Source organism: Vanellus vanellus (genome assembly GCF_965231255.1).
Source record: "Vanellus vanellus genome assembly, chromosome: 6".
Taxonomy (NCBI): domain Eukaryota; kingdom Metazoa; phylum Chordata; class Aves; order Charadriiformes; family Charadriidae; genus Vanellus; species Vanellus vanellus.
Window position 1 is genome coordinate 65,393,320 of NC_138911.1, and position 25,199 is coordinate 65,418,518.

A 25,199-nucleotide genomic window follows, 5' to 3' on the forward strand; every position below is an offset into this window, starting at 1 on the left:
GTACCCTCCGCTTTCACTGAGGGCTCCGCTAAGGTGATTCACCTTGTGTTTGTTGCGTGCCACCCCCACGCGCAGGCTCCTGCCGTGACCCACCTGGCGCACAGTAACACTTTAAGTGCTGGGAACTCTATCGTGTGCCCAAATCCGGAGGTCGCAGTGATCAGCCCTGCGTGTGTAACACGAACCTTTGCGCAGAACAACAGATGGCTTCAACAGCCGTGTGCCAGAGGCTTTTAAAGACCAAGATCCCCCACCTCCTCCTCCTGTCCCAGACAAGTATGCCAATTGTTGCTGTTAACTGACTTCGACAAAATGCTCAATTTCAAACGCCTATCTAAAAATCCACTATCTATATACTAAAGTAGCAATTTTAGGTTTAGTCCCCAGGGTGCTCTAAATAGTGTGGAGATACAGCAGTGTCCCTGGGACCTCAGCCCGGCAGCTATCAGAAGGTCAGTCGATTCCTCCTGGGTGGGCTGTGGCCAGGGAGGCAGCTGCCTGCTCTAGCTGTTATCTCCCCAGGCAAAACGCCTGGCTCTGTGTCCCATATCTGTCCCCATTCCAGTGTTGCTATTTTTGTGACTCTGCTGTCTTGAGATCACTGTTTCCAGCTATAGAGAAGGAGCAAGTGGCACTAAGTACTTTTTCACCTGGGAAATGGTGTCTTTTCCCATTCCTTGGCACATGCGTTGTGTTTACCTGCTTCCACTCCAGGCCCTGAGTTTATCCTCGGGGAAGCAGCTTGCTGACTTATCTTTCAGTGCTTGTATCAGTGTTCATGACACAGATTGGGTACCTCTGGGCAAGCCAAAATTAGTGGAAGCCCAAGTGATTTTCAGGCTGATGGTCTGTCCAGGCCCTGCAAGGCAACGAATTCCAGTGCTGCTCCTGAAAATTGCACTAAATGCAGAGGTTGTAGCAATGATCTGCTTTTTGAGGACTCCCGTGCTGAGCTGCCCATATTTTTCTGTCTCTGATGTCACTCTGTTGTGGCATTTTAGACCTTTTGTAATAACCAGAGTTTCTGGTTGTTCCCGTCGTCACTGCCCTGCATGACCGTCATCCCATGCTGTATTCCTACCCTGGTGATGCTAATAGTCTCTCTGAGACACGCACCTCCCTCCCCAGTCTCTCTGCCTTCAAGGCTGCAAGATTTTCTCTTTAGAGTTGGTTCAAACCGCAAACTCTCCTATGTTTTCAATATCCTCTTGTTCTCTGAAAATACAGCCCACGTTTATTTTTTGCAAGTCCCCATTAGAAATGGAAAAACGCTTCTTCCTTTGAGGTGTTTGCTGTCCTGCAGCTTAGCTGTTTGGTGACTGCCTTCTCCCAGCGCAGCTCAGCAGGAGCAAGACCAAGCACTAGCGCTGGAATCATAGAATCATCTAGGTTGGAAGGGATCTTTAGGATCATCGAGTCCAACCACTAACCTAACACTGCCCAAACCACCACTAGATCATGTCCCTCTGCACCATGTCTAGCCATCTTTTAAATATCTCCAGGGATGGTGATTCCACTACTTCCCTGGGCGGCCTGTTCCAATGCTTGGTAACCCTTTCGGTGAAGAAATTATTCCTAATATCCAATCTAAACCTCCCCTGGTGCAACTTGAGGCCATTCCCTCTTGTCCTATCACCTGTTACTTGGGAGCAGAGACCGTCCCCCACCTGGCTACAGCCTCCTTTCAGGTAGTTGTGGAGAGCAATAAGGTGTCCCCTCAGCCTCCTCTTCTGCAGACTAAACAACCCCACTTCCCTCTATGGTTCCTCATAAGACTTGTGCTCTAGACCCCTCACCACCTTTGTTGCTTTGTTGGAAGGCACAGCACATCACCCTTGCGCAGAGCCGCTGCCTGCCATGGACGAGGATCCTGCCCGCACCGCCCGCAGGGTACCAGCTCCCTGCCTCTGCTGCAGTCTCGGCCGAGGTGGAAGGAGGGAGGCAGGTCCCGCTGCAGGCACTGCTGGGTGGTGGTACGGTGACTGCCAGGCAGTTTCGTGACTCCAGCAGAGCAGGGAGCCCCACAGCGGCTCTCGCTGTTGCTCTCCAAGTAGAACTGATGCGCCCAGGTCAGCCCCGCTCTGCAGTTGCTCTTGCAGAGCTCGGAGGAACGGGTTGCTGCCCGGCCTGTGCAGAACGCGTGCTTGGCGAAGGGAAGGCTTGTCAGAGCAAAGCTCGCTTGTAGGCTGCTCAATGCGTCTCACTCCTGGGTGGCATGGAGCACACTTCGCGCTTTTTGTAGATTTTTCACAGTGATCCTCTTCTTGAAAGCTTCATAAGTAGGTAGCATCAGAAAAGATGACTTTCGTGTTCTTTTTCTTTTTGCTGAAATACTACTTTAACACTACCCAGTGATTCTACATGTTTCAATGACTTTCTGCTCCAAAGAGGCTTTGAAATACTCCCTCCCTTTCAAATATTTTTAGAAGAGAGTCTGACCATAAGTCTTAAAGCTCATGACCTTGAACTTTGTTCTGTGAAACGCAAAAAGCGTTTTTTATATTTGAATATATTTTTTTTACTTTTACTCCCTGTACCTAGTAGTTACTTGACCCTGTGGACCCTGACAGTGGCTTTCTGGGTTCACAGCTTGGCACCAGGTCCCAGTTGTGGTTCCAGAAGCCCCTTACTGATGTGGTCACTTGGGGAACCGCTAACCTGGCTAAGAGGTTTGCAAGAGGGGAATTTTTGACAGAGCTAATGGGTCTGCTCCCAAGCAGGCTTCTAAACACCAGATTTTCAGAAGTGTTTAGCACCTAACATGTCTTACTGGGACACCAAAGACACATTTTTGAAGGTCTATAAAGCCCAAAGTGGTTGTCTTTTCTGAAAATTTGACTACTCAGAAGAAGATTTATGGAGAATTTCTGCTTTAGGGCTACGCCACCTTCAAATCAAAGTTAAAATTTTCTTCAGGGATGAACAGGGGCAATTCTCTTCAAAGCTAATCTTGTTTGAGAGATCTCATGTGGAAACACCTTGCCATGTGGGAGAGTGATGTAATCGTCACAACCATGGACGCTCATGGCAGCGTACAGAGCACGGGTAGACCTGGTCTCCCCCAGCTCCAGATATCTAAAATACAGATGTGTATGTCAGAGATTAGTCACGCCTACACTTTCCATACATTCCAAGGAAAGAGATCAGCCAGTGATTCTTCCATTGCGAATAGCCAAATTAGGGCAGACAAATTTTACTTCTGCAGGCCCTGTAAAAAGACACATTAGGGCCACAAATACTTATTATATAGTCTGTAGGGGTTCATTATTTTTGCCAAATGATACAGTGATGTTGCCCCAAAAAATCTTCTCAGTAATGAAAGAAGCAGTAATCAGATTTTAATCTTGTTTTAAAGGGAACTTGACCCTGTAGTGGCAGCAATCAAGGATGGAGATGAAAAAGCAGTATGTAACATGATGAAATCAGGAAAAGACCTTTCTGAGCCTAATAAGGACGGCTGGATACCCCTCCATGAAGCTGCTTACTATGGCCAAGTGGGTTGCCTGAGCCTGTTGCAAAAAGGTCAGTGAAGCTAAAACTAATTCATTACAAAGAAGAGAAGAAGAATATGAATAAACTAAAAAGCAGAATTAGCAGCAGCCCAATCCTTGCCTGGGACTGTCTGTGAAGCTTTTTTTCAAGACTCTGAGTGTATATTATTTTCACCTTCTCTTTGAGCGTAGGTTTCCAGACTGAAGCCTCTAAAAGTTAGGATCTTCAGGAGAAAATAATATCTGGATAGATTTTGCCGAGCCCTGGATTTCTGACAGTAAAGCCTTGTAGCTGAGTTTTCGGCTGTGGTGAGCTGCTGGTGGCCTGCTGCAGCTGACACCAGTTACCCCACTTCCCACTGGCTGGAGAACCAGCCCAGCACCTCTTTGCTGATGACTGAAGGTGGTTTAACTACTGTAGGTTGTTTTCAAGCTGCTACTGAAGAGCATACTTCAACAGCTTTCTGCACCGCTAGTGGCCGTAGCTGAACACTTTAATCTGAGCCAGTGACTGGTTTAGATACTTAATCTGAGTTATACTAACTCTATAATATATTCTTAACTTGCTTTGTTCATGGACAAGGAAAGGAAAAGAAGGAATAAGCAACAAAAACTCACCTAAAACTCCAAGGATTTTGACAGGTGATGGTGCTGTATATACTTGTGCACTCACTACATGCCATAATGACTCTGGGCTCACCGTCTCTTCACAGCATACCCTGGCACAATCGACCAGCGCACACTCAACGAGGAGACAGCTCTCTACCTGGCTACCAGCCGGGGCAACCTGGACTGCCTGCTCACCCTGCTGCAGGCTGGGGCCGAGCCCGACATCTCCAACAAGGCCAGAGAAACGCCGCTTTACAAAGGTGAGTGGCTGTGTGCCCAGGGGGGCTGAGCTCTTCCGGCAGCACCGAGGCAAAGCTGCAGGCTCGCTTGGGATGCGGGGCTGAAACTCGGCAATTAACTCCCATTTTCTACCTCGCTATCTCTTCCCTTCTATCTCCTATGTCTGACCTGCCATGCCACAGCCTCTCTTCTCATCCACATCAGAGACAAAGTAGTGGTGCCCTGTGGGGTGTGAAGTGATGCTAAGGGTGGGGGGTGTGGTGCTTAGTGGGGTCCTTTCAACACAGGGTGTCTGCACAACGTCCCAAACTTCAGGAAAGCTGGATAGTAGAAGAATATATATGCTTTTCTAAACAGCAGGACATAAGTAAAATGTGGGAATATAGTAACTGTAGGTAGGCCAGTGGTTCATATACTGTGTGGGCCAGCCCAGGCTGTGTGCTATGGGAGATGCATAAAGTTATAAACAATTCAGTAAGGTAGATAAAGTATTTAACATGGACATACAATTTTGCTGCTGATCACAGAGAGCACTTACTTTAGCATGACATTCATGATATCACAAAGATTCCAAGGAGATGCTCTCTCACACCTTCTTGTCCCTCCTGCTTTTACTGGCTGCTCTTGCCCTGACTAATTTTAGTGCTCTAAAACATTAAAAAGTACATATTACTGATTTCAACAGTAATCTTGCCTCCAACTTTGGATGCTTGGCATTAAGGCTGCTCAGTTCAAAATGCTTTATTTTTTAAGTGCTGGCTTAGGAAAGGAAAAAAGGAAAAGGAAAGGAAAGCTGTTCAGCTGTGCATTAAACACACAGTAGTGGTAGTCGTAGCAGTAGTACTACTCATAGTAATAACAACAATAATAATAATAATAATAAGAATGAAATGAAAGCACCCTTTAGGCAGAGAAAAAGTGTTATTAAGAATGTGCTAGTATTGATACAAAAATCTTCTGGTCTACCCTCCAGCAAAAAAGAGAGTGAAAAAATTAGCGTAACGAATTGCTTATGCCTAGCAAGGAAGCAAATTAAACTCTGCAGAGCTATGCATAGGTAACATCAGCAGTGTCTAATCAGATAGTTGTTTTCTGTACACAAAAATGACCCCTATGTAAGGGAGATGAAGCCATGGCAATGTCCCAGGGGAGGAACCAAAACCAAAAGGTTGAACGTCTGTGAGAAAAATACACTATTATTTCAAAGAAAGAAAACAATTGCTATGGAATGTGCTGGCCTCTCTGCACATTGTAAAACAAATGCTAATTGGGGTGTGTGAATGTGGCTGCTTATTCTACGTATCTTTGATTTGGGGTCCCACAGTGAAGGTGTGTAGGAAGCCTCGTGATTTGGGATTCAAAAAACAATGGAAAAAATTGGTAGAATAAAAATCAACAAAATGCTATTAATTATCCAGGAAATACCTTTGGCTCAGGATGGTCCTGAACTATAAATTGTTCAGGAGAGACTGCTGCTGATTCACACCACTACTGTTTTCTAAGGATCCTTTTCAGGCCACTGTTGGTTTGGGCTTTTTTGTATTTTCTTGTCTCTATACAGTTTTATCTGCAGTCCAGGGCATTAAGATAGAGTCAGTTTTCACAGAATTTGGAAAGTAAGTGTTCAGGTCGTGATTTCTGTAACATGTTTGTTCTTCAGAAATTATCTCCTGCACCTCGTCACCTCCTTGTGTCACTGTGGTGTCCGGTTGGTACAAGTGTGCCGGGCTGGATTCCCCTCAGTCCCGCAGATGATGCTTAACCTCCCCCAGGTCCTGGCTGAAGATTGGCTTCGCTGCCACATCCTTCGCAAGCCTCAGACAACGTTGTTTGGCAGCAGCCTTGGCCCTCATATTGACCCAGATGGACCTTTGGTCTCACTTGCTATGGCCTAGTTGTATTATATTGCCTTATGCTACATGAAATGGATACCACAACACCCAGAACCTTTCAACCTTGTCCTAATCACTTCCCTTTTTTTTCCAAAACAGCCTGTGAGCGCAAGAATGCAGAGGCTGCGAGACTCCTGGTACAGTACAACGCTGATACCAACCATCGTTGCAATCGAGGATGGACAGCTCTCCATGAGGCTGTCTCCCGAAATGACCTGGAGATTATTGATATCCTTGTGAAAGGGGGTGCCAAGATTGAGTCTGCAAACGCCTACGGGATCACTTCTTTATTTGTGGCAGCTGAGAGTGGGCAGTTGGATGCTTTGAGATACCTGGCGAAATGTGGTGAGTACAGTTGTGCCATTATATGCATTTCATTCTTAATGTTTCAAAGTTTCCGTGATTCTGCCCCTCTCGTTTTTTCTGCCTCTGGAGACAAGGCCTAGCCTGCAGATGTGCTGGAACCTTGTTGCTCCAGGTGGCTGAATTGTGTCGGGTCTTTCAGAGACCATGGTCTAGACACGCATGCTTCTTCAGCGTTCATTCATGGTCACCTACTTTGAGAAGTAATACGCTGCTCTCTAATCGCATTGCCTGACAGCTTGCAAAATCCATATTGCTGCACATGTGTAGCCTAAAATCCAATCAGCCAACTGTAGGTGGTAATAGATGGCAGAAGTTGAACATTAGGCAACCCCACCTGCTCCTGAACATGTGCAGTGATGGGCAAGATTAGCTCTCCTCCACTAATGAATCCTGCTCAAAATAGATAAAGTACTGTTGTATAGTTTATGGACTTCCACGAAGCAGAAGCAGACTCACTCTCCCCATGTGTATATGTTCAAACATATAAATGGAGTGGATTTGATTCTAGTTTACACTAAACCTACCGTTTACTGCTCCACTCATGTAAAACAGCTTTACAATAAGCACAACGTATTTTATTACTATTCTAAGGCATATTTTATTCTCACCGTGGGCTAATATCTTCAATGTAGGTAGGAAATGGGTCCTGCACTTCCAAAACAAGAGCTAAACAATGATGAAGATAAGAAAAACTTCTGAAGCAGTTAGCATGGCTAAGAAAAATATCAGAGTTGGGGAATGAAAAAATGTGTTCTGCTGTCCAGCTAGCATTGTCAAGTCAGTTTTATGTGACCGGTTAGTCCATCATACTGTCTACAATTTTAGAAACTAAGCCAGAATATGATTTGTGTTTCAACTTAGATAGATATTAGGATTTCCTTAAAGTTCAATTTTGAGAAAAATACACAGGAGAAAATCCAATAAAACTGTCCAATTTTTTCAAGCCCTGAAAAGCTCCTCTGAGAATCCCAGGAATGATATCACTGCATGAGCAAAGTTCATCATAAAAAGGGTTTCTTTTTCATTTCTTTTTCATTAGAAACGTAGTCCTGTGTTATGTTTTGTCACTGCAATTCTGATGTTTCCAGCTACAACATCTTCAAAGGGCCAAACACAACACAGATGTTTGGGGTGAGAGCACAGGGAAATGTTCTCTTTGGCAGGGAGTTTTCATGATCAAACAGGAGACTGATTGGCTTCTTTATTGGAGTTTTGAAGCAAAACTCCAGCAAACTATCATTCCCATTTAGAATATGCATAGAGCAGCCTTCCTGAGGACACCATGGCGCAGTATATTACAGTCGAAACCCAGGCTTTCAGGCCTTAAATATCTATTTATTTAGCCAAGCCCATGCTAGACCTCCAGAAAAAATTCCCCAAATAATCTAGTAGCTCATCGATAATATTTATCTTGTTTTGGTAAAACTTACCACTTGGAGCCTAACTTGAACCCTCGCGAAATGAAGAGATGCTGCCTCAGGTGCTGAGTTTTTAAAATGAAATAGTCACTGTCTAAGGCATGCCCAGATAAAAGCTGATTAGTATTGTTGCTTGGTACCATGCAGATGTCATGTTATAGTGTCCTATTTTAGCTTAGATATGTACTAAAATGAAAATGTAGTATAAATAATATAAATGTACTTATGGTGTGAATATATAGAGTATAGACAATATGTATAAATATTAATAGAATTACAGAATCATAGAAACATAGAATGATACAGGTTGGAAAAGACCCTTAAGATCGTCGAGTCCAACCATGAACCTGCCAAGTCCACCACTAAAACACGTCCCTAAGCACCACACCTATGTGTCTTTTAAATATCTCCAGGGATGGTGACCCCACCACTTCCCTGGGCAGCCTGTTCCAATTCCTGACAACCCTTTCGGTGAAGAAATTTTTCCTAATATCCATCCTAAACCTCCCCTGGCACAACTTGAAGCCATTTCCTCTTGTCCTGTCGCCTGCAACTTGGGAGAAGAGACCAACCCCCTCTCGCTACAATCTCCTTTCAGGTAGTTGTGGAGAGCAATAGGGTCTCCCCTCAGCCTCCTTTTCTCCAGGCTAAACAACTCCAGTTCCCTCAGCCACTCCTCATAGGTTTTGTTCTCTAGACCCTTCACCAGAGCAACTTGCACGTTTCCGCAGCTCTTGTATGGACACATCCCAGCACCTCAATGTCTTTCTTGCAGTGAGAGGCCCAAAACTGTATTTGAGGTGCGATAAATATATGTCACATATACATAACCATAGAATTTTGGAGAGCACCCATTGAGATCCTCTAGTCCAGCTCATGCTCAGAAATAGTGTATACACATAGTGTAAACACATAGAATCATAGAATCATAGAATCAGTGAGGTTGGAAGGGACCTTTAAGATCATCAAGTCCAACCATTAACCTACCCTGATAAAAACACCACCACTCCTAAACCATGTCCCTAAGCACCTCATCTACCCTTTTCTTAAACACCTCCAGGGATGGTGAATCCACCACCTCTCTGGGCAGCTTATTCCAATGTTTAATAACCCTTTCAGTGAAAAAATGCTTCCTAACATCTAATCTAAACCTGCCCTGACATAACTTGAACCCATTTCCTCTTGTCCTATCGCTTGTCGCCAGGGAGAAGAGGTCAGCTCCCATCTCTCTAAAACCTCCTTTCAGGTAGTTGTAGAGGGTGATAAGGTCTCCCCTCAGCCTCCTCTTCTCCAGGCTAAACAACCCCAGATCCCTCAGTCGTTCCTCATAAGGTTTGTCCTCCAGACCCTTCACCAGCTTTGTAGCCCTTCTCTGGACACGCTCCAACACCTCAATGTCCTTCTTGTAGTGAGGGGCCCAAAACTGAACACAGTACTCGAGGTGAGGCCTCACCAGTGCCGAGTACAGGGGGATGATTACTTCCCTAGTAAATAAATAATGGAATTATTGTGTCTAAAGAAAAGGCCATGCTTTATAAAGAACAGCACATTCTAAAGTTTTTTGTCTTTGAGTTACAGCTGAATGGAGCCGGATTCATGATTGGCTGCTAATGGTTGTTACTCACATTAAACTCCCCCTCATAAATTTCACGTCATATCAAAAGACAGCGGAGATCTATGATATAACTGATAAGACTGTGTTACCTCTGATACGACCTCATTCACATCCCCGTCCAGCACATTTTGTAGCTCCAGTGTCGTGGAAACATATGCGTTCATTCAAAGTCTGTTCCTTCCATTTGGTTTTAACCTTTTGGTGCTACAAAGATTTTCTTCCTTCCCAGGTGCCGATATAAATACTCAAGCCAGTGATAATGCCTCTGCTCTTTATGAAGCCTGTAAAAATGGACACGTACCTATTGTGGAGTTTCTTTTGTCCCAAGGAGCGGATGCTAACAAAGCCAATAAGGATGGCCTGTTACCTCTTCACATAGCAGCCAAAAAAGGGATTTGCGAGTAAGTTTCAGTTCATTTCCTAGTTTCATCTTTTAGACAAGAATCCAAATTCCTTATGAAAAAGAGAATTTAATGTCCCAGATCTAATTCTGGGCATTGCGAGCAAGGGAGCTGCCAGTTGAGAACCAAGCTGCTTGTAGAGCTCGGGTGGGAAATTATAAACTGAAGAGTGTGTTTGCAGGATGGAATGGATGGGATGGGGCGAGCAGGAATGTGGGGCGCAAGATTCCTTTAGCTTTGCCAAGATACCACCTATTACAGCTAAATAACCTCATGTATCTTGGAAGTGGATTAAACTGAGCTCCACAAAATTTGCTTGAGTTGGAATAAAAAAGCGTCGGGGGGAAGAGGGGTGGTGGTGTTAGTCCTCAACAGCTATTGCAGCATAGTTTGCGATCATTTTTCTACATGAGGCCACTGTGGTTCTTCTGCACAAGCAGAACGTGCTGCATTCATCTCTGGTGTGTTCAGGTTTTATTGTCGATAATTCAGACGCTGACAGCAGGAAGTGGTTAAGTGAATCTCTAGGGCATTAGTGAGATTGTTCCTAGAATATGGTGTCCAGTTCTGGTATCCTCCCTTTCAGAAACCTTTCAGGAAATTGGAAAGGCTTCAGAAAAGAAGTACAAGAATTACTCGCGGTCTGGAAAATGTACTTTATTAGTGAGTGAATAAATGACTCCTAAATGTAACAGACAAATGCATAAAAAGATCCAGTGGTTTGTTTCTGAAATTAAATGTGTTTGGGATAGAGCTGAGCACGTTCTTTAAACAGTGGGAAAAGTAACTAATGGAAAAAATAACCAGGAATCGGGTGGATTTACCGGTCCTCTGTAGTAGAGGTGTTGGGAGGGGGTGGGGGGGTGGGGAGAAACTCTACTAAGCCTGTGATAAAGGATATCAATTTAGAAGATGCTGTTAAGGGATGGGATTGTTGCACTGTCACGTAAATAGTGTTTACCTAGCTCTTTCAAGACCTGGGACACTGTAGCATGCTTCTGAGCCTGAAGTTCTTAGCATTTTCTTCTGATTCTAGGGCATGTTTTAGCTCCTGTCTTTAAGCCCTTGCTGCTGCAAGGGTCAGTGCCCCACAGTTATTCCTGCAAAACACAGCCACGTCTTGCAGCGACTGTAGTGGACTTTTCTGAGTATCACAGTTTTTATCAAAATCCTCTCAGCAATAATCAAAGGAGAGAGTACATACAACTGCAAAGACTGTTTCTGGACAGTAAAGCTGTCCTTGCAAACAACTGCTAGAGCAGATTCTTACATATTTCACAATGTCTGAGGAATGAAAACTTGACAGCACTACACCTTCCTATAGCATCTTTTATCCTAATGTTTAGGTCTGCTTGGGAATCCCGATTAAGCTTCTCAAATCGGTTTGATAGACCTTAGGTTATTCCTTTTCTGTCGTTGGAGTAGGCCTGCTTCTTTGGGCAAGCTGTGTATTCCAGAGGACAGCCCAGTGCGAGTTTATGGAATGGATCTATATGCTTAGGGCACGTACCTGAATACCCTGCGTAGACTAATGCAAGCACGATCCAGAATTTTCTCTGGGGCTTGAGTTACAAAGACATTTTCTTGAAAACAAACACTTTTTAGATGAGAAATGTGCCAGAGACAGAACCCAGCTCCAGTTGCTCACTTTCAAAAAAGTTCGTCTGAAAGTTCAGTAAGTTGATCTGAATCCAATTTGTATCTAGAGTCTGGACCAGCTCTCTGAATCTTTTCCTCTCCTCAACAGTTCCACACCCCGACCTGAAAGGTAATTCACATGGGAACTCTGCAACCTGAGTCCACCCCCTTGTTATGAAATAAAGGACCTGTTTCAGATCTCACATCTATTATTCCCAACAACCAGCAGCATAAATAAGACCAGAATTCAGCCCAAATGCTGAGTTCCTTCACTTGTAAAAGACTGAGCACAGATTTTTGTGCACAACTGCTGCAAACTAAGTGCAAAAGAAAGAAAAAAGAAAAAGATCTTCTCTTATAAATATTTATCTAAATGACAAAGCTTTAGCCCAATTGGCTGATCATTCTTAATTCCTTTGGTATTCAGTAAAATAACACCCTTCCCGGTGACCTCTCTTTGTATTCCTGCAGATTTAATACGTAATTCTGCAGGAATTCCACGCTTCAACTTTTTGCCAGAGCACGAAGGCTCCCTACCATCAAAAAGCCAAGAATGGGGTCCCAAGGCTCAACTGTCAACTCTGGTTGCTTGGTGTTTGTTTATTTTAAATGACACCTTGTCAATACTGACCTGAAATTCATAAGGGTCATCTCATCAGCTGTAGGACAATCGCAAGCAGTCATTTAACTCCTTCCCCCTCTGAACTGAGATGCTGAGAAGGGAAGATTTTGTGAAGTGTGAGCAGATTTATTAAATAAATACAAGTCATTAAACTCTTGGCGCGCTCACACTAAGGATGCTCTGCCGCCTCCTCCTCCATACAATTTCTAACAAATAGAAATCACAGCAGCAGGTGTCGGGGATAAGGGGAAACTCAGCACTGTTTCAAAACTGTACGTGAAGCTCAGCCCTGTGGCAGATGCGGGATGTGCTCTGGCTTGGCTGGCCTTGGCTGCCTTCACTTGAGCTGCTTTCTCCCTCTAGGCAGACAGGAGGGTCTGTAGAGGAGGAGATGCCATGTTACTGAACCAATCCACTTCGGAGGATGAGGAGGAGAGACAGGTTCAAGCTACAAAATTAAACTCCGATATGCTTCCTGCTTTTCCTCTCAAAATAAACGTAGGGTACAGGGAGCGTGCTGAGGTCTGGGACATTGCGGCATTGGGATGCAGAGCCTCAGCGTGGCACCCCTGCAGTGAGGTTCAGGTCCTCCTCGCAGACAGAAATGACGCAGTGCCTCTTTAACTCGGACGTGAAGAGCTGGCTGAAGCACACAGGCTGGAGGGAAAGAACAAAACAGACCCTTAAATCTTCAAAACAGTTGATCATGGGATGACTAATGCTGGCACTTGGCATGGTGTCCTCGCAATGCTCTGTGCCCTTTTTGTTATTATGGCTCTTACAGAACATTTGCTAACGATGGGAAGTTGCCAGCTCACCAGCACCCAAACCTCCTGCTCTCTGGTGAGCGTCACAGCACTGGAAGATTAGGGAAGCTGCTCAGAGTAAAATAACCCCGTGCTTAATTTCCCAAGATATTTACATAATTTAAAAACCCTTTTTGTTTAAAAATGAGATGTAGAAGTAACTTGGAGACACCAACACTCCATTATGTAAATAGGAACATAATCCTGTAAAGTGTTATGCATCTTCAACTCTTATTTCGGCTCCTGGGAGCGTTGGAGTCTCAGTCTTTCACAGGATCATTCCGTGCATCACAGACAAAGGTTTTCCTGAGACTAGCGCTTAATTTGGCTTAGTTTATTATGTAAATATATGTTTGAGGGCCCAGTGTTGGGACCAGCCATCGCAGTCAAGCTGAAGATAGGAAGCGTTTTAAAGGAGACGCGCTACATGGTAGGAAACCGAGCTTTGCATGTTTGTGTGTTAGAAGAGCTGTTGACTGCCAGACAGATGAGTCTGTATGGGAGGAAGAAAAGGAGGAGAAGGTGTGCTTAGCTCGTTGGCTCCCACAAGTTCCTTTTCAGACATCTCTCCCTCCACCAGCATTATATAGGGAGCATGGGCACCTCCTGAGACAGTAAGCAGGCAGACTCAGGTTGGATGGTCCCTAGGCTCTTTCTGGAAGCAGCTTAAGGTGTCTTGTCTGTATTTAGAGAATCAACCCAGTGCTTTGGCTAAACCACCCAATTTTATGAGCAGGAAATGAGGGTTTAACCCATGGGGCTGGTCATGCAGCTCCAATAACACCTGTGAAGATATTAAAATGATTACAGATTTGTGCAGGGCCCCTGTACACCATATATTCAAACTTCACATTACATAGTGAGAGCAGCCTGATCGATTTATGTTGCTGTGTTTAAGGCCACATCACACTTTCCAATAGCAATCCCTGATTACTGGGGTTTAGGACTTGGCTGTACATTTTCTCTCCTTGGGCTAAAGCATGGAAACCAGCCTGGAAAATATTTTTATTTCTTTTTCTCCCTTTTTCTAATTGTCTTTTTGGCTCCCCATGATCTGGGGTGGATGTTGATAGCCCTATGGATTTGCCACAGCCAAAAGCCACAGAGTGAGGGCCTCCAGGATGGGGATCAATCCAGGGTAATATCTGAATTGTAAAATCTGTCGGGGAGGCCTGGGCCCCAAATATGTAGTTTATCCTAGCTCTGTCCCGCAGGGGAAGGTTTGGGTTCACCCCTTTTCTGGTCTCAAGCCTCTTGCTGTGGCTGTGCCCCACAAGGCCACCTTGTGTTTGCGCCCTTCTCTGCTGAGCAATAAAGCAATCCCGATGGAGGTGGGGAGATACAGCCTCTCTGCTGGCACCTCAGGCCATGCACCCGTTCCTCCAGTCCTACCCACAGTGCCATGACAGAGGTGCAGAGCTTCTGGGAGATCCTGGCTGAGTGTCCGCCATTCGGGCTGTGGCACCTAAGAGAAGTTACAACAGGGTAGGTGAGGTGCCAACACATCATCTCTTCCATCATAACCGCCCCTGTAGCTGCCGTTACCACATAGAAACTGGGTGATAATTCAAAAAAACCCTTGTTCCTCCATGAAAGAGGGGGACACACAATTCACATTTTTGGCAAGGTAGGAGCACAGGGAGTTGTTGGACAGGTTTCAAGTTCACACCCTGGTTTCTCTCAGAGAGAGTTGTTCCTGTGCCCAAGTTAGCAGGCTCTCTCTGTGGTTACAACCATACAGTTATGATTTGCTGTATGCTTGTAGATCTCCTAGGTCCCCTAGAGCTCACTGCTGTTCACTGACTCTCCACCCGGCAGGATTGTCTCCATGCTGATCCCTGTGACCAGCCGCACACGTGTCAAGCGTAGTGGCATCAGCCCCCTGCACTTAGCAGCTGAACGCAACAATGATGACATCTTGGAAGAACTGATCGATGCTGGCTATGAAGTCAACACTGCCCTCTCCAACGAACGGTCCTGCCTTTATGAGGACAGACGCACCACTCCCCTTTATTTTGCTGTTTTTAACAACAACATCTATGCCACGGAGCTCCTGCTCCAAGCTGGAGCCAACCCCAACGTCGACCTCATTAACCCATTACTCATTTCCATCCGCCACGGCTGCCTGAAGACCATGAAACTGCTCCTTGACCATGGAGCAAACATTGATGCTTATATATCAAGCCATCCCACCACGTTTCCAGCTACCATCATGTTTTCGATGAAGTACCTTTCTGTGCTGAAGTATCTCCTTGATCTGGGCTGTGATGCAGGTTCCTGTTTTGAGTGTCAGTATGGAAACGGCCCACACCCTGCATTAAATTACAGACGGGACAGACTTAATGATCCTCAGCAGTCCAAGGAGCCAACCATAGTACAGGTAAGCACTGCCTAGTCTACCTAAAGTACTTCTGAGGACCTGTCATATGCATGTATCTTGACAACTGTAACGTATTTCTTCTGCCAACTTACCTGTGAGAGAAGATGCCTTTATTCCTACTTTATTTACAGAAAAAAAAAAAAAAAAGGCTCAGTAAGAGCATGTGAATGTTCCAAGTCCGTGTTCAATGACAGCAGGAGGGTAGGCAACAGTCGCTGTGGCCCTAGCTTGAATTTGCAGTGAATTATAGCCATCTTGACAGCCTTGCCGTCAGTTCTGCAATATTCTTTTCCTCTGGACCTGAGGTGCCAGGAGTGAAGCATGTTTTCTTGACAGGCAGTGTCATATGGGCGGTAGCATATGGTCAGTAGCATATGGACAGTAGAATCCTGCTTGTTTTATTTGCCCTGTATTTGTTTTGTCTGATATGGAATTTAAGCTCCTGGTTAAATTAAAATTGTCTAGTGCTTCATTTTATGAGGGTAAAGTAGTGAATGTAAACAGTTGCAATTTCCGAGTCTACTGGATAAGGAGCCCTGGAGAGAAAGCGTAAATCGTTATATTAGCTATAGGACTGCGCATTATATTTGAAGTTTTCAAAAGAGATTAGGAGATTTAGATGCATGACCTCATATTTTCAAAGCGACTTACAGATTTTAGATATCCACATTTTACATGTGTATCTTTGCAGTCCTTTCCAAAGCACAGCTGGGCTCAGCTTCCATTGGGCTGGAATTGGACTCTCAGAGGACTTTGCAGAATCTCAGATTACACTTTTTTTTTTTCCTGATCTCTGTATGTTGACTCCTTCCAATATATCTCAAACAAAATCTGACCCTCCAATCAAAATTTTCTGTCCCTCCACATGCAACACAACAAAGAAATCTCAGCACAGCAGTCTTTCTATTTTGCAACGAAGCAGGGAAGAAATAAATCAACTTCCATCTAGTTTAAGTGTAGCTTTAATGGATTCAGAAGAAAGTGTCATTTAGCCCAAAGAGATGGTCACCAATAAATGCTCCTGGGTGGTGGAATGAAGACAGGAAAACATTAAAAGATGCTAGGAAATCTTGTCCTTTTTTTTCAGTCCTGTCTTCCAAAAGACTTTACTCTCCAGTAACAACTCTGGCAAACAAACAAAAAGAAATCTTGGAAAGAGGATTGTAAGTGTCCATCACAATAATCTCTTACCCCAAACAGAGCTATATTCTCTTTGAGAGTGTTTGTCACAGCAAAACTGCTCCAGGACACCACATTTTTTCCAAAGAAAAATTTAATAAAATACATCATCTTTATGATATAGGCAACCATGATATGGTAGCACGTAGAATGAATAGAGGGCTAGAATTTCAAGGCAAGGAGAGAGGGTTTGTCTGTAGCCCTCTATGATATCCTGGCCACTCAAACCCAGTTCTGTTTTGATTTATTTAAGCACATTATTTCCCTCTGGATCTCACCTAAAACTGCTTTTAGTGCCTGACAAAATATTAGGTCACTCACAAACAGAGTCATCACCTCAAAGGTCAGACCACATGGGGCAGAGGTAGCAAAAGCTGTGTAAAATTATATCTCTGCCTAGTGAGAGACCGGTGAGGGACAAATGCATACAGAGAAAAAACAATGCCTTCCCTCCAATATTATTTTAAATTTGCTTCTTACTGCTAGGAATTTGGCTAATAAAAGTAAAGCTTGCATGGTGTAGCTTCATGATATATTTGTGATACAGTTTGTATTCTGAAATATAGAGCATCTTATGAAACTATAGCCTTCTCCACACAAAAGATGTGCATTTTTTATTTTCTTGTATAAGATGATGTAAGGATAATAAATCTGAATGATTAGTCTATACAGTAAAGACTATGAGCTACTGGAAGTGGATTTGAAAAATGCATAACTATAAATCATTACTGTTGCTACTAAGTTAATGTGTCCTGCAGAAAGTGAAGGCAGAAAAATGGTTGCTGTCTCACTCCACATTTCCAGAATTGCAGTGTCAAAACCATGAATGTGGGGAGTGAAGTATCCTACTGCCGCGAGAGGGCATTCAGGGGCTCACCGAGACTGCAGGCTCAGGGTCACTTTGTCCCTGAGTCAATCCCATTGCCTGTAGTTGCAGGTTTGCAGTATTTTCCTCCGTTTTGCTGCGTTTCTTTTCCTGCAACATGTTTTGGAACTTTTTTTCCCCAGCAAACACTTTTGTAGGCTGAGGTTGTGAATAGGGAAGAGAGGAAAAGGCAGGCAAGGTCTCTGGTGGAGGCAAGAAGAGGACAGCTGTAAGATCCAGGGTTTTATTGCCCTACACGCGTCCTCATTTAAACTCTGACAAAGTGGAGTTACTGCTTGGAGGTGGTAGTGCAGATCCCCAGTTTGCATGTCCTACGGGTAGCTGCATGGCAATGGCATATGGACTGTGTCCAGTTTTGGGCTCCCCAGTTCAAGAGGGACAGGGAACTGCTGGAGCGAGTCCAGCAAAGGGCAACTAAGATGATTGAGGGCTTGGAGCATCTCCCTTATGAGGAAAGGCTGAGAGCGCTGGGACTCTTTAGCCTGGAGAAGAGAAGGCTGAGGGGAGACCTTATTATGGCGTACAAGTATCTAAAGGGTGGGTTGAAGGAGGATGGAGCCAGGCTCTTTTCAATGGTTCCCAGTGACAGGACGAGGGGCAATGGGCACAAGTTAGAACACAGGAAGTTCCGTTCAAATTCACGGAAACACTTCCTTACGGTGAGGGTGAGAGAGCACTGGCACAGGCTGCCCAGGGAGGTGGTGGAGTCCCCTTCTCTGGAGATTTTCAAGACCCGCCTGGATGCAGTCCTGAGTAATGTGCTCTGGGCAATCCTGCTTTAGCAGGGGAGTTGGACTAGATGATCTCTGGAGGTCCCTTCCAACTCTGAAAACTCCGTGAAGGACAGCCAGATATACTAAACTGAACTTCCAGGTAGGAAACTGTGGGGTGTCCATTGGGATCTTCCCGACATTACTGTGTCTAATTTTCCTGGGAAATATTAGGTGGTGATGCTTAGTGAAAAAATGTCAGAAGAGTAGTAAACACCTCTGTGAATGCTCTCACCTTATAATTTTCTGCAGCTTTATTCTTTCCTAGGTAAGTTAATATAATTTTATTTCTGAATAAAAGTAACCACACGAGTTTAATGCATTTTGAGCTAGGGCTCATGCATGTATAATCAAATGTGATCCAGTTACAGGAGCTTAAACTGAAAGAGGTTTAAGATGGTGCATTATCTTTCATGTTTGGGGTGGGCTTGGAGGGTGCCTGCAGACAGTCTCAGTGACTAAGCTGATGGATGGTGCTTAAGCCACCATCATTCAATTGCGTTTGGCCACGTGCCTGAGTTCTTACCCACACAGCGTGATTTAATTCATCTTAAATTTTCTGACTGCTTGCATGCAGATAAGTCCACAGATATCTTCATCACATGCAGCTCCCTAACAGAGATAGATGAAGCTGTCTGGTATAATATGCATATTTAGATTAAAGTGGAAAGAGAAACCGCTACTTTTTTGACATGAGACTGCTTAAAGTCAGGTCCTGAAGTCTGTTCTTCAGTATCTCCATAAGCAGCCCTCCATGCAACAGCTCTGAGTACTCTGCAGCTCGCACTGGGACCAACAGAAGACATGCCTGATTCAGGACTGAGTAAGGATCCTTCAATACAGACCTCTGCTCTGTATTAGGCCCAGGAGAGTTCTCCCATGGACGAGTAAAACTGCCTGGGATTCATCTCTGCAGGGCTTTCCCCGGGCTTGTTTCTAGTGAGGTGTTTGGTCCCCAACAGCTGCAGATACCAATGGGTTCACCCGAAGTAGGAGGTGCTGTGCTTTGCCAGATCCCCCTCATTCCCTAGGCCTCCTTTGTGCACAGTTGCCCCACGGAGCACCTCCCAAGAAAGGAAAGGGATCCAGCACACTGGGTCACAGAGCCCTGGGCTGTGTTGATCTTTCAGCGGCTCCCTTACTAGCCTGGGGCAAAGCTGTGAGCACCCCTCTGCCCTCCCATTTCTGTGGAAGTAGGATCTTTGGACCCTGTAAACAATTCAGCATCCTTTCCATGCTCCAGAGCTAAGATTACACCAGCGTTTTGTGTCCACCTGTGGTTGTAATGAGGGGGTTCTGCCCTCAACTGCAAAAAAAAAAAAAAAAAAAAAAAAAAAAAAAGTGGCTTTAGTTGAAGTTTTCTGAGGAGAAACTGGTAACTGCTCTCACACCACAGCTGGTAGAAAGGTGAGACCCCCAATGCAGTCAGGGCTGTTTCTATTCTTGCAGTTTCCACAGGTGCATTCATGTCTCACTGACTGTAGTCAATCTGTTTTTCCTCAAAGTTTTGTGAAATGGTGTCTACTCCAGAGATGAGTCGCTGGGCCGGGCCGATCATCGATGTTCTCCTGGATTATGTGGGCAACGTGCAGCTCTGTTCCCGGCTCAAGGAGCATATTGACAGCTATGAGGACTGGGCTGTCATTAAAGAAAAAGCAGGTATGGTCACCCAGGAGCAAATCTGGCACAAACAGTCCCACTTCAATCAGTCCCACTGAATTCAAAACCTCAGTCACCATCTCCCCTTAGTATTCATCCATTAAACGTGGTAGGATTTCCCTACTGAGACTGCATTACATTTTGCAGCAGGTCTGAGGCACAAGAAATTGCTGGGGTGTCACTCACTCCATGATGTTAAATGTAGACCTTCTGTGGACCTGACCCTTGGGGAATGAGCATTGCCGGTACAGGAAGGCCCAAGCTGGCTGCACCTGGGATGCAGTCAGATCAGGGTGTGCGGGCAGTGTGACCATCTCCACAGCAGCTCAGCAGGCAGCAGTGGTCTTTAAAGCCTTTACTAATCTTCTGCTCTCCTAAACTTCCTTTCCCTCAGGATCCAAAGTCTTTCATAGACATTATCAGAATTAGTTTTCTGGCACCAAGCTAAATTTGGTACATATTACATTTCTTTTTAGTGGGAAGACTGAGTACTGTGAAGCATCCTGTACAAATCCTTCTAGAAGGCTGAGATGGGATACAGCACCCCATACTCCAGCCCTGCTTCCTTCCCTGTGTCATGCCTCAGAATAGATGAGCTGCCACCAATGCCAGATGCACCATCCCTCCATTACAGAAAAGCCCCATTTCTTCATTCCTCCTTCTCCCAAGGAGAAGCTGTCCCTCTCAAATTTAGACCCGTTCCGCTCATGTTTCTGACCTGCCTGTCTTTCAGAACCCCCGCGACCTCTATCCCACCTTTGCCGCATCAAGGTCCGAAGCCTGGTTGGAAGAAACCGCATTAAACTTCTCGACACCTTGCCTCTCCCGGACAGACTGATTCGTTACTTACAGCATGATTACACACAGTGACCCCAGGCACACTGGACACGCAGCGGCTTCCCGGCATGGCACCCAGTGTCATCAGCATGGCGAGGGCGCACATCGTGCACGGTGGGGAGGAATTGCTGCTGGTTTGGTCAAGCACCCTCCAATGACTAATCTAAGAGAAATATGCTTCTGAAGCATGGGTGAGAAGAAAACAGAGGACACAGGGAGCTAAACCTAGGACTATCATTAGGTTTTCCAAGAGGTAACGCTTATGATTCACCTCAGAACTTGGTCTGCAAAGAACAAGAAATGAAAGCCAACACTGAAAAATGAGTAGTGCTGAAGCAAGTACCAGGGAGGAATTCAAAGGTATCCTGGGGTTGTGGTGGAGCTTAGCATCCTTGCTGTGATCACAATTCAGACATTATCAAGAATCCACATATTTGGGAAAACAATCACCCTTCCTTCACTGACTGAGATTTTTATTTTAGTTTCAGTTCTACTGTTTGGATTTCTGCTAAGTGTGCTGGTTGCTAATTCTCTGATACTTTGACACCATCTTGCTGACACTTTTACTTTCATTTTTTGGACCTTTCTTCTTGAGTAGAGTACTTGATTTCTGAACATTCAAATATCATAACTTTTTAATAGACTAAAATGCAGAAATGCCGATTCCTTTAAAAGTCAAGGAAAGGTTTATTTAAGAAGGATATAAGAATTGTATTTGCACATAGTGAATACAGTTCATTTTGTATTACATTTGCAATAAGAAGTAGGTGAAATTCTGCTTGAGAGAATTTCCTAGACTGGGGATTTGAAAGCAACTCTGAGCTCCTTTTCTTTTTTCTTTTTTCTTTTTTTTTTTTTTTGGTGTAAATTAGAAGTAGCTGCACAGCAAACAGTAGCTTTACTCTGTCATGAAGCTAGTGTCAGAACAGAACAATGCCATAGAGGAGCAGGAACAGAAACTGATGGAAGGAGAAAGGCGAGGTACATGGGGAGAAGCAACACTGCTAAATCAACTTTATCTGTTCCTCCCCTAGAAGATCTTGTCCCTACAAAAACCAGCCTCTCTTACCTCCTTGGACCTCTGTGGCTATAACAATACCATCACTGGAAGAAAAGAGATTATTTCAAAATGATAAAAGTCAGACTTTAAGATTTATGAAAATGAATACCCAGAATTAGGCTTCCAAATCCTTATTCAGGTGCCTAAACAATGCCATATTGCTTGCACCAGGTGTAGTTCCACTCAAGCCAATGGGAACCACATTTGGTGTCAGATACTACTGAAGCAGAATAAAAATCTTAGGATTTAGTCCTGAATTTCCTGACTTTGGAAGTTTCAAGTGTCTGTTAGCTCTGTTTGACACTGATGAAAGTTATTATCTCAGCTTCTTTGAAAATTAGGTCACCTATTTACAGCTCAGATCCACAACTGATTTATGGCAGTTTAACAAGTTACCATCTATCAGCTGAACCACTATAATTGTCCGTGAAATTCTTTTATTGAAGTTTTTAACAAGTCACATTCTCTCACAGCTGGGGAGGCCGAGGACCCCATGAACAGTTATTGGCAGTGACTACAGCTCAGTTGGCAGGTGTGACTTGCTGAACCACTGATTTGGTGAGCGCCTCATTCCTGACTAGGCACCTATGTAAGGATGGAAGAGGTTAATTTTGGAACTACGTCTTTGCAGATCTTATGCTAGAAGCAAATTCGTTCTTACCTTAGGTGACAAAGGAGCTGTGCACCATGGTTTGTTTGGATTCTCCACCAGAGACCTGACAGGTCTGGTTTTGTTTGTTGGCCTGCATACCATCTATGGTATCACATAGAAATCTAAGTAGGGAAAATGCATTGCACCGAGTTTTATTTGTGTGGAGTTTTATACCTTAACACAGGACTAAAAGTGTGTTGCACACATACAAGTCTGTCTGGGCACACAAGTTCAGATTCTGTGGTTGCTTTGTGTGAAATACGTTCAGCACGTGTGGGACAGGATGTGAGCAGAAGAATTGGTTACATCTACGGACACTCTGTCCTTAGCTGTCCCCTTCTCAAATGCAAAAGAAGTTGAAAAACCAACAGAGTTTCAATTCACACTGAACAGCGATCTCCTTGCAAAGCTTTGGAAAGTCAGGTGAGATTCCTCCACTGCTGAAATTTCATCCAGTGACTTCCATTACTACCAGTTTAGGATCTAGCCCCTCGTCTCCTACAGCGTAAATAGGGAAATTTTTCCAGGTTGGAAAAATACTGGGTGGAGGGAAAGGGATGGGGAACACGAAATCTTTAGACCAGTTTTGCCAGCGAAGGCCCTGTATTGACAAGCAACAGCTTGAGAGATAGAAAACCACTCACTTGTGCATCTCTCACTTTGTGGGGCTGAGCAGCAAAGGTCTGGGTCTTACTCATATTGATATAAATCACAAGAAAACTCCTTGAAATTAAATCAGTGTAGCAGAGCAGAGTCATAGAGGGTAATGGATAGAGACACCATTTGGTGGAAACCATTTACTTAAGTGCTTGTTTAGTGTGCGGTGACAGCCCTGGAGACCACCGGCTGAGAGAAGGATTCACAATCACCAACTGCATGCATAACCACAGGGGTGGGATTTCATAAACTAACCCAAACTGGGAATTTCCCCTAAGCTGACACTGTTATGTACGCAAATCTCATGAGTTGCAATTTCTTTTTATGTCCTTGGAGAAGTTGAAACTGGTTTTGAGTGGAGCAAATATGGAAAGTCCATTTCTTCTTTCAACCAGGAGACCTTTGTCTCTATTGGGAGACCCATGTCTTGGTTGCTTTCAACCATCTGTCCTGAGCAGGAGTCACTGAGCTGGAGAGCACTGGTCTGATGGGAATGTACCAGAACTGCAGGAAGGATAAGGGCACACTGTGCATGGAAACTGAGGAGAGAAGAGGCTATTAGAGGGGAATCTGGTAATTACAATGTTATTAAGTCCTTTCTGCTTGATCCTTACAGCAAATCTTCATGCACTCAGTTTACATTTATTTCCACTGAAATGGAGCCCACTACCTCTCCACTCCAGTCATTGACACAATATTTTGTGCGCAATACTGAATCTGCACAAATTCAATGTGCATTTAATGCATCTATCTAGAAGTTACTGTGAAAAGACAAATACCCCAAAACCCAAACAAACCAGGCTTTGTGAGCAGATCAGTACTTCTAATGCAAGGTGAAGTGGCTTGTTTTTACTGAGTGTGATAGATAGACTCCTTCAGAGTGAAATATTCTAGGAATATTTCACGACCAGGTTACTGTACTTTTTTTTACTGCAACATGTGCAATTCACTTGATGTTCTTGTGCACTTTTTTGATTTTTTTTTAATTTCATTTTGTATGAAAGCTTTTTCATTTACCTCTCCCTACCCATTATTTATAAAAGCTATTGTGGTTTTAATAGTTTAAATTTGCATTGTTGTAGTAAATAGCAACTCTCGAATGTTATGTTTTCATCTTTCAAACAAAGTATGAATAAACAAGTGGATTCTGAAGGGCTACCAGCTGTCCTGAATAGTAACATTGAAAAACCAAACACCAAAATAGTCAGGAACATCTGAATCAATCCAAGCTTGAAAAATTAATAATTTTGATGTTAATCTCAGGGGTGAGAGAACAGTAAGTGTTGCTAGAGACGAGACAGAGTTGCTATTCTTTGCAAACCTTTTGGAAAGTCTCACACATCCCCATTCAGTGATTTTGAGTATACTTCACAATTGTTGTCTTTTCATTTGTGTTTTACTTCACTGCTACTCCAGTTCAGAGCCCCAGCAAAGGGCCATCGCCTATCCTGGGCTGGGGAGGGAAGTTCCATGTCACAAAGGATTTTAAGGATTTTAAAAAGTAACATCAGTTTAAATCTGAGGGTAAGTACATAAATATCTGTGTGTCGGAGGCCATTTGGAACAGTCTAGTTCAATCCTTCATCACTGGACTAGATGATCTTCAGAGGTCCCTTCCATGTCTGAAATTCCGTAACTTAAAAACATGGCATTCTACTACATGGAAAATGTATGGCAACATACATTCAAATAAGAAAGAGTTTAAAAGAAGAAAAAGAAAACAAAGAATTTAATACCCAAAAGGTAGAAATTTGATTTTAACTCTCTTCTCTCTCTGGATTTCTTCAGAAATAATTTTTTTACAGAGGCTACCCACTTTGCCAAGTATTTTAATTTTGATAAAAATCCATATTCTGATGCAATATGCGGCACTATCAAATTTCCTTTCTGAACTCAAGCAGGAACACTTGTCCACAGCGATCACTGCAGTACCTGTGGTTCATGTCATGACCTGCTCTGTTCATCCAGATGGAAACTCAGGCCAAAACCAAGGAGGCTGCTCTGCATTGAGAGCACTCAGA

The 25,199-nt window shown here is 44.1% G+C and overlaps 1 protein-coding gene across 2 annotated transcripts in view; it reads left to right on the plus strand.

Annotated features, from left to right (window-relative positions):
• ASB2 (ankyrin repeat and SOCS box containing 2) overlaps positions 1–24,334 on the plus strand; it is a 34,746-nt gene extending 10,412 nt beyond the window's left edge. For both annotated transcript variants that reach the window (XM_082484770.1, XM_082484771.1), the window contains 7 exons: positions 3,356–3,522; positions 4,205–4,360; positions 6,332–6,577; positions 9,861–10,032; positions 14,917–15,478; positions 19,819–19,972; positions 20,706–24,334. In XM_082484770.1, the coding sequence (XP_082340896.1) occupies positions 3,356–3,522; positions 4,205–4,360; positions 6,332–6,577; positions 9,861–10,032; positions 14,917–15,478; positions 19,819–19,972; positions 20,706–20,842 (1,594 nt within the window). In that variant the 3' untranslated portion in view covers positions 20,843–24,334. The remainder of the gene's footprint in view (positions 1–3,355; positions 3,523–4,204; positions 4,361–6,331; positions 6,578–9,860; positions 10,033–14,916; positions 15,479–19,818; positions 19,973–20,705) is intronic.
• Positions 24,335–25,199: the final 865 nt, after the last annotated feature.